The following is a 9,486-nucleotide window of genomic DNA, read 5'->3' as shown; positions in this document are numbered from 1 at the left end:
CCAGCATCCCGTTCTGGTGCAGCCTCCTGGGGGTGGGGGGGGAACAGGCTCCTCTGCTTGCATCAGCAGCTCCTTCTGCCACGAACTAAGGGTGTAATTTCTGTTACAGAAATAGAGATCTGTGCGTGCCCCCTCCTGCTTCCTACAGAAGGAGAGAAAAGCGCAGCTGGGACCGGTGACTCACGCTGCAGGAGCCTGAAGGAAGGAGACCAGCGTGCACCCAAACCTGGGATGGAGACAGAAGAGAGAAGGGACAAGGAACCTGGGCTCCAAGTGAGAGTGATGAGCCCCATTAAAGGGAGCGTGAAGCTGAGCAGAGTGCTGACCCCCCTGGATCAGCACATGGAGAAGATCAACTTCTACTTTTCATTATAGATCCCAGAGAGCCAAAATAATTTGGAGTTCACAAGGAAATACCAAAAGAACACCAGGCCAGGATGCAGACGCCCACACAGCTCTGCTCAGCGCAGCCCACTGCCTTCGTGCACACTGGTGGTGACCCCAACCCCAACACCTACAGTCAGGAGCTAAAACAGCCATGTAGAATAAAGGGTCTGTAGGTGTAGGAAATATGCCTTATCTTTCCCCAAACTGGAAGGCAATGCGTCTGAAAACAAGCACAGGGCACCAGCTGAGGGCAGAGGTAACCACGGCACCTGCTACACTGTGCTCAACCCACACCTCATTTTCAGGAGGGGCAGTGCAGGACCCTGCCATTGTAGGAAGGGTGATGCCCACAGCCCCACAGCGGGGACACGGAGATGGACCAAATCCACGCAGCAGCACAGCATGGCACACACAGGGCTGCACAGACACAGGAGTTTGTGAGAACCACGGCATCCTCACAAGGCTTTGGCTTCCCACAGGAAATCAGCGCTGTATTTGGCTGACAGGGAAAGGTTAACGCATCACTTTAAGGCTATAGCAAGAAAAAGTGAACAACTATTTAGGGCACAAGAACCCCCCGTGACAGACAACTGCACCGAGCAGCTGCAGTGGCAGAGCGTGGCTGGGTGCAGGTCTGATGCAATGTCCATTGCCACAGAGGGACCCAGCACAGCTGCAGCATCAGCAGTTGTGTGTGTGCATGTGCCTCGGGATGGCAGAAGGCACCACAATATGAGTGTCAGAAGCACTGACAGCAGCAGTGCGAAGCTTTGGGCAGCCCCAGGAGTATTTCCAGGTCTGTGACCGAGCAGTTCCCATCCCGGTGCCCTCACTGTGTGCGCTGCCCCTGTGCTGGGTGCTCTGGGTGCTCCCCATCCCATGAAGGCACTGAGAGCTGCAGATCCCCATCACCTCACATTGCCACAACGCCCAACAGGCTCAGCTTAATTAAGCAGCAATCAACTTTTCTCCATTACAATGTGCAAAAAGAAAGTCTTCAGTAAATAAAACTTCCCTTTGGATGTCACAGAACTAGAATTTCATTGGCATGATGCAGAATAGAAGCTCCAAGGCCTGCAGGATGGATCGCTTTGGAGTCCGATGGCGTCAGTCTTAGGGGTTCTGCTTTGTGGAGTCCCACTGAGGCCGGGCAGAACCAGTAAGTTCCCATTGAAACACAGCCCTGGCTGCACTGACTGGGGTGGTGCCATCCATCACCTTCAGCAGACAGCGAGTATTTCCTGTGTTCTTCCTATCACCACCCTCTGGCATCACAAATACAATCTCTTGTCTCCTCACCTCAGTCTGAAGCACCGGCATCACTTCCTTCCCAGCCCAACACTGCATTTCAAGCACAACGATCCCTCCCCCCTCTGGCTGACATCTGCATGCAGAAAACCTGCCAGGCGTGCAGATAAAACACAGCCAGACTCCAACAACTGATGTTCCTGGGCGGCTGCTGTTGCACACGGCAGAGCTGCCCCAGCTCAACACCCCACGGGAACCAAAACGTGAAGAACTGAACACAATGCAAAGAAGAAATTAAAGGTAAAAAGCTGCCGTTCACCCAGCACTGGGATGGGTTTGGGCAGATTCTGAGGGTCAGAAAGAGCCCAACAGCTGGAAGTCGGACCACCTTAACTCCAGCCCTGAAAAAAACAACACAGAAGGAAATAATAATGACCAACGTCAGCATCTCCAAGAGCTGAACTCCTCCAAGCAGGAGCCTGGTCCAGCTGCAAGGTATGATGCAAGCCCAGCTGTAACAAGAAGTAGAAATGCCGCATCAGTATTTGGGGCCCTTTGCTACATGAACTCCAAAACGCTTGTGCAAGACAGAAGGCTGCCATGTGACTCTGAAGCAATTGCCACACAGCAGCACCAGGGGTTTGAGTGCAGACTGAAGGTGCAGGAAGAACCGAAGCAGGGGTTCCTGTATTGGCAAGGTCAGGATTGCTACAGCTTGTACTTCCCACAGCTGGGCAGGGCATTGCCTCAGTCACTCTGGAAAGCTGCTTCCACAGCAGCCGCCAGCGCAGGTTCAGCAGCAACGCCAAGGGCTGAGTGCCACCTACCGGGCTGCTCCAGCCCTCCCTCCTGCTGCAGCCGCAGCCCCCCGAGCACACGCAGCCCAGCCCAGATCGGACCGTCCAGCAGAACCTCATCAGCTGTAGGATGGAGGTGTAAGTCACTGCAAAGGAGCAGGGCAAGTCACGAGGCTGCCTGATGGAGCAGTGGTTGCAGCAAGGTGACCCGCAGGCTGAAGGGGCCTGGGTTAGGGACAGCTGTGTTATCTGAATGCAAGGCCACTCCATGGCTGAAGTGGAGAAGAATCCAGAGCAGACGGACCTTGAAAGAACAGCCACCTCCGGTGTCCATGAAGCGGCCTCACAGACCTTCACAATTAACAAGCTGTAAAAGCAACTGATGAGCAACAAGTCAAAGCCCAGAAGTTGAGTTTCCTTTAGATGGACAAACAGGTGAAGCACTAGAAGTTATCGGAAAAGATTTATTGCTTCAAACCGTGGCTGTTGATGTGAATGGCAGAGGGAGGCTCTCAGCAGCTCAGTCTGACAGCTCATCCTGCACCAGCACCGGGAAGCGCCCGCCGCCCTCGCAGAGCTGTGTGTACATCGCCCGGTACAGCTGAGCTGCAGAGGCCCCTGGGCAGGGCCTGGAGTCCAGGACAGGCAGCAGTTCTGTCATGGTGAGCTGGCAGGAGTAAAGGAGAAACATCATTGGAGTGAGGATGGGGTGCCGCCCTGGGATTCCTAGAGCTGAAGTGGCTGCATAACAAACGCGATCTATCAAGAGTGCTATGAGTAATAATGTGCTAATTGACAAGTGGCAGCTTTCAGGATGGCAGGGCTGCTCATCCCTTGCTCGTGAAGCACACCAGCAGCCATGCAGTGCTCTGAGCAGTCAGATGATGGGCAGCGCTCCTGTGCTGCACTGTGCTGCAGGGAAGGGCCAGTGCTGCATTCAGCTGCATCCCTGTGAGAAGCTGAGGGCACACGGAGCTGAACCACAGAATGGCCTGGGTTGAAAAGGACCATGATGCTCATCCAGTCCCATCCCCTGCTGTGTGCAAAGTCACCAACCAGCAGCCCAGGCTGCCCAGAGCCACATCCAGCCTGGCCTTGAATGCCTGCAGGGATGGGGCATCCACAGCCTCCTTAGGCAACATGTTCAGTGCGTCACCACCCTCTGGGTGCAAAACTTCCTCCTAAGATCCAACCTAAACCTGCCCTGTCTCAGTCTGAAACCATTCCCCCTTGTTCTATCACTGCCCACCTTAACAGTTGTTAATGCTGTTAACAGCCATCCATTAAAGCTGATGTTGGTTTGGTAGCTCTGCAACCACACCAGGCAGGGCTTACTGACCCGCTGCTAAGCACAGCTCTTCTGGCACCTGGCTCACAAAGCCGAGCTCGGAGTGAGCTCAGCCCACTCACCAACAACCCTCTGGCCTGCAGCAGCATAACAGCATCAAGCTCTGCGGTGTGACTGACAACTGAAGCACAAATGAACTCATTATCAAGGGACAAAAGCTTCCCTTCAGCGTGTCAGTCTAGAATGAATACTCACAAAGGCATTTGGCCAGGGATTTTTTCAGCTACCTGCTAATGAACTCCAAGCAGTCTGCTCAATGGAGCTGCATGTGGCCAACTGTGTGCACTGCTTCTCATGGCAGGAGGGGATGATAAGCTCCGTGTGATCATCACACCCCTCCAAGCATGTTCCAGTGGAGGACAGAAAGGAAGGACTCAAAAATGACAGAGTTTGGGGCTGCTGCAGAGGGGGTGTCTACAGTGCTCAGCTGAACATGGCGCTGTTTAAAAACCCGTGCAGAGGAAATGGGACCGTCAGCGAAGCACAGGGCTTCAGTCACTGTGATACTTCAGGCAGATAAAAGCAAAGACCTCACAACCCATAATTCAAGTATATAGCACTAAAATCCCATTTGGAAACAAGCCACAGCCTGACTTCAGATGGGGAGAAAAGCACGGCATCTTAGAAATAACTTCCCTTGGTTATAAATAATTGCATTTCCAAAGCCTCTGTCATAGAAGTAGGTTGAAGGGCAGGTCAAAGGCACAGGGCAGACGTGGCTTCTCAGATCTCTGCCCTTTGCTGTCAAGAAGAACAAATGGTCCCCGTGCAGCAAGCACTGAGCTTGGGCTGGTAGAGAGGCTGACTTCCCTTCATGCTCTTACAGGCCATGGAAGGAAGGTAAAGTCAAGATTAGCTGCACAGGGGGCTGACACTAAAAGGAAAACAGCAGGCAGTACAGAAGTTTGATAGCTGAAGAGGTCACACAAGAGGATGACAAAGTGGGGGCCCAGATGGGACAGTAAGGGGTGGCCAAAGCTGATCTCCAAGCACTACCAACTTCAGCCTGCACTACCACACTCCAAAGAGTGACCTGAAAATATTATCGGAAGAGGGTCAGGCACTTAAAGCTCTTCAAAGGGTAGGTCTGCTCTTCCACAAAATAAAGTGAGGCACTGATGGGACACAAACATGAGGCATAAAGAAATACTGCTGGGAAAGCTCACTGTGCTGCTGCTCCCTGCTGCCCCACAGCTGCCTTCCTGCCCTACCACAGCAGCACTAACCCTTAAAGACTCACCTTTTGTAAGGCAATCTCCTGGTGCAGCATCGACACTCGCAGCTTCAAGGCAAACAAATCCCTCAGCTCCTGGAGCCTGGAGTAGCACAGGAGAGGCACAGCCAGCGTGTCTGCACTGCCACACAGCCGAGCCCCGGCAGCACAGGCTGCACAGCAATCTCCTTGTTCCCCAGTGCAGTCCGGTTGCAGCCTCCTTTGGGACTCCACAGCTATCAGGGTGAAGAATTGGTAGAGACAAGCAAGTTAAACCTGTATTCACAGAGCTCGTGAGCTACTTCAGTCATATAGGAACGGTGATGTTATTCCATTTGGGGCACACTCCTCACACATGGCACAATCAGGACATCCTATGGCACACAGTGTCCCCTCCCAATTCTCTCAACAGCTCCATCGCCAGCTCTGAATTGCAGCATTCTACCCACACCAGGCAAACTACTATTGAGGCACAGCTGGCCACATCCACACCTGACAACCAGCACCAGCACCAGCACCAGCTCACCTGCTCGTAGAAGCTGCAGCTTATGCAAGTACTGGGATACTGTGCTCTGCAGAGCTTCCAAGGTCAGAAGGCTTTCGTACTCTCTTTGAAGAGTGGGATGGTCTAGAGGAGAAGCAGAGGAAAACCAGCAGGTATGAGAATGCTGAAACCCGCCAGAGAATCAGTTTCTGCAGTGGCCATAGGTTAACAAGCCTTCACAGGGCTCCTGTCTGTCTTGTCTGGCACATGCCAAGAGCACCAGACACGCGGAACTCAAACCCATTGAAACCACCCCTACTCCACCCTCTGCCCTCCTCCCCACTCTGCTCTTTCTTACCTGCAGACTCAGCTTCCACGCACAGGCTCAGATGGGAGGGAATATCCTGGAGAGCTCTTAATTCCTCCTCTATCTCTGCAGGGCTGAGCGTTGGCGTTGGTGAACGAAACTCAAACAAAAGCAGCTTAAGGAACATTTCACAACAGCAGCACAGAGCAAGCAGCTCTCACGAGGCAGGTGAGGGCAGGGCAGATGTTCACCTCTCAGCCTCCTCTGCACAGCTCATGACTTAGACAAGTACATAAAAGCTGCCATATGAGGAAGAAAAAACTCTTCCTAGAGAGCAGGCTTGAATTCCTGCTATGGGAAGCACATCTCCCCCCAATGGCACACACCACACAGAGGAAGGATACAGTGCTCTGGATCCTCTCTGTGAAACATTTCCTTGCAGCCGCTGCATCAGCTCTTGTGTGGCAGAGACGGCACTTCTCCCATGCCCTGCAAAGCCCAGGGGGTCAGGAGGGGTTCAGGGGTGCTGCACTGCTCACACCAACTGCTCACATCAGAGCTTCCAATACAGGCACCTCCCCGCATGTTTCTTTCCCTGTACATTTGCTCCTCCAGTAAATGTGTGCAAACCAAAGTTACGGTGGGAGGGCACACACAGGACACACAGGACAACAAAGGTTGGTTTCAATTTGTTACCGAATGGGAAGAGATAATGAACAGTGTTAAGTTGTATCAGAGCTATCAGAATGTGGAAGGGCTCAATTTAGCAGGGAAAATGAAGGGAACTGATTATCTCCACGTTGCCGAAGGGCAGCTGACAGATTGCTGCCCGATAAATGACTGCACAGAAGTAGCAATTCCTGAGGTTAAGGCAAGCAGCCATCGCTGCATTGGTGGCTTAAGCTTCAGATCTGGACAAATCCCATCATCAGGAGCCACAGAGGAAGCAATGAGAGATATCCCTGGGGACTGGAGGATGGATGAGAGCACCAGGCTCACCCTAAACACAGCTACCTGCTGGTTAACAGCTCTGTCCAGGGCAGCTCACCTGGCCTCATGCAAGCACAGCAGCACTGCTTCCAGGACAGAGAGCCACACACAACAAACACCAACAACTCGGTAAGCTAATAGCACGGGGTACTCGAGGCTGGGCCCCTGCACTGCCCCACTTCGAGCCCTGCAGGCTGCCCTGGTGCTTACCTGGAGTTCCTGGCATGTGCTTTCCTGTAGGGAAGGGGCAGCTCCAGCTGGAACCTGCAAAACAGGAGCTCAGTTTCCACCCACTCTGTAAGCCTTCCTACACCTACACTCAGCCTAATCCCGATTCTACAGTTATCAGACGTCATCTTAGAGGTTAAAGGGCATAACATGAGATCCAGACAGCCTCTCTCCAAACAGCACTGGGCTTCTGAGAGAGATTATTTGTGAATTATTTATCGCTATCTCTGTTTAAATAAATGAAAATAAAGACAATCAATGAGCTGTTGTGGAAAGCGGGCTCCGAGGAAAGCTCTACAGACACAACTTGCCCAAGCAGTCAGAGCAGTGCTGACAAGTAGCAGGAATCACAGTGAAAGGACTTGTGAAGTCCCAGCCACCCGAGAGCAGCTCCCGGCGTGCAGGGGTTCACTCAACAGCCACAAAGGCTTCTGGACTGCAATGGCCCCTTCCTCCAGCAAAGAAGGTGAGGGTGGGCAGAACCAAATGAGCCGTGTTTGGCCATGCTGAGCACAGCCAGCACCCACCTCTGCTCCTGCAGTGCTGCTGCCCGCAGTGCTGCGCTCCCTGCCCCAGCTGTGTGCTCCTCTGCTCCGGGCGGTCCGAGGGAACCACAGCAGCTCTGCCCAGCACTGGGCTGCTGCCCACACACAGACACCGAGCTCCCCTCCCCGGCAGGGAGGCTGAGCTGCTCACTGTGTGCAGACCTGGGGATGCCAACTGTCCTCTGGGGTTCAGCAGCCGCCCGGACCGGCTGCCCACGGCTGCGTCCTTGTTTGGAAGCCACAGCTTTGGAGGAGCTCTTTGCAGCCGCCCCAGCCGCCCTGCCGACACGTCCTGCCGGGGTTTTCCTTTGGGTTCTTCTCACGTCGGGCTCAGTCCTGTACGGGGCCCGCAGGCGGTACGGAGGCTTCTTGGCAGCGCTGTGCTCCTGGCTGCTGCCTCGCACCTCGCAGCTGGTGCCGGCAGCCGCAGCGCCGTCCGTGGTGGCCGCGGGCACCTTCAGCTCGGCCGTGTCCCCATCAGCTGCTTCGCCCGCAGGTTTTGCTCCCGCAGCGCCCCGTGTCGGTGCGTTCGTTCCGGACACGCTGTTCCTGACTCTCAGCGCTTTCTGCAGGGCGGCGTTCAGCAGCTCCAGCTCCTGCAGCTCCCGTGCTGAAGTCGAGCTCTCTGCGCGAGGAGCACACGGCCCAGCTGCCCCCGGCCCGGACCCCCCGTTATGTGCGCGTGACATCGCTCCGACTCGCTCCCCAGCCGTTCCCGCAGAACCACCCAGCGGTGCCGTACGACCCCGGCCGGGACGGCAGCGCTCACCGCGTCCAGCGCCGGGTCCCGCCTCCGCTTCCGGCCGCTTCATCTCCGCGCTGCTCCCTGCGGGGGACACGCACAGCGGGCCGTGTTCCGCAGCCCACCACTCTCACCCCCATCTCACCCCCATCTCACCCCCATCTCACCCCCCATCTCACCCCCATCTCACCCCCATCTCACCCCCATCTCACCCCCCTCCCGCATCACCCCCGCAGCAGATCCCGGCCTCGCTCCGCGCTCCGCTCCAACTCCCTCCTCCGCTCCGCGCCGCCGCGCAGCGCCGCCTGCAGCTCCAGCAACAACCTGCGGGGCCCGAGCCGGGAACGTCAGCTCAGCCCAGCTCAGCTCAGCCCAGCCCGCCCCGCTCGGCTCCCCGTCCGCTCACCGCCCGCCGCATCCCGCCGGCAGCATCCTGTATCCCGTATCCTGTATCCCGCATCCCGTGTCCCGTATCCCGCATCCCGCCTCCGCCCCGCGCTCCTTCCGGCCCTGCCCGGTCCGGGGGCGGTACCGAGCGCAGCCCGCCCCGCTGCGCTGCCCGCCGGGACAGCGACGGCGGGAGGGGAAAGAAACGAAGCGGGGGGAGCTGGGCACGTGTTGTGTCGAGCCATTATCGGCCGTTACAATGGGCAGAATTAGTCTAAAATGGGACAAAGTGGCGTCGTGTTCGGTGTGTGCTGAGAGCCCTCCGGCTGCCCTCGAGCTCTGCAGCAACCTGGGGGGCAGGAGGGTGATTTGAAAAGATAGAGGCTGTTGAAGAAGAAAAGAGACCCCCACCCCCATCCAAAGCACCGACAGCGGAGCCACCCCACAACACAGCGCTGTGCGGGCGGCTGGATGCTGTGTTTCCTGCTGAGGCCAAGGGAGCCCTGGATGGTCTGTGCCCGCTGGGAAGAAGGACCGGGGACCCCCCGTGTGTCACCAGTGCCACGGGCCGTCCCTCACCTGCAGTCTCAGGGCTGGGTGTCACTGCAGCCCCACTGTACCTGGAGGTGGGAGGGCGGCAGCGCGGTGCTGGGTGAGCTGTGGAGCCACACCGTGCTGCAAGAGCAGGGTGAGGTGATAATTAGCAGGTGGAAAGCAGGAACCTCTGACAGATGAAAGCTCTGCTGGTACCTGGAGCTCCAGACCTGCCCTGCTGCCCTCGGAGCGCCCCTGTGCTGCTCTGTGCCTCTT

The 9,486-nt window shown here is 56.1% G+C and overlaps 1 protein-coding gene across 2 annotated transcripts; it reads right to left on the bottom strand.

Annotated features, from left to right (window-relative positions):
• Positions 1-1,360: 1,360 nt before the first annotated feature.
• TEDC2 (tubulin epsilon and delta complex 2) lies at positions 1,361-9,189 on the bottom strand. 2 transcript variants are annotated; one of them, XM_032447642.1, is made up of 10 exons: positions 8,696-9,189; positions 8,518-8,613; positions 8,317-8,373; positions 7,530-8,196; positions 6,985-7,038; positions 6,189-6,273; positions 5,836-5,944; positions 5,520-5,621; positions 5,021-5,229; positions 1,361-3,099 (listed from the first exon to the last, which is right to left on the bottom strand). In XM_032447642.1, the coding sequence occupies exons 1-10, from the start codon at positions 8,919-8,921 to the stop codon at positions 2,953-2,955; spliced, it is 1,752 nt and encodes a 583-aa protein (XP_032303533.1). In that variant the 5' UTR covers positions 8,922-9,189; the 3' UTR covers positions 1,361-2,952. The 2 variants fall into 2 exon arrangements, with proteins under 2 accessions (XP_032303533.1, XP_015732867.1); XM_015877381.2 differs by lacking the exon at positions 8,518-8,613 and having other exon boundaries at positions 8,696-9,178.
• Positions 9,190-9,486: the final 297 nt, after the last annotated feature.

This window comes from Coturnix japonica, chromosome 14 (assembly GCF_001577835.2).
Source record: "Coturnix japonica isolate 7356 chromosome 14, Coturnix japonica 2.1, whole genome shotgun sequence".
Taxonomy (NCBI): Eukaryota; Metazoa; Chordata; class Aves; order Galliformes; family Phasianidae; genus Coturnix; species Coturnix japonica.
This window is presented reverse-complemented; position numbering and strand designations above follow the sequence as displayed.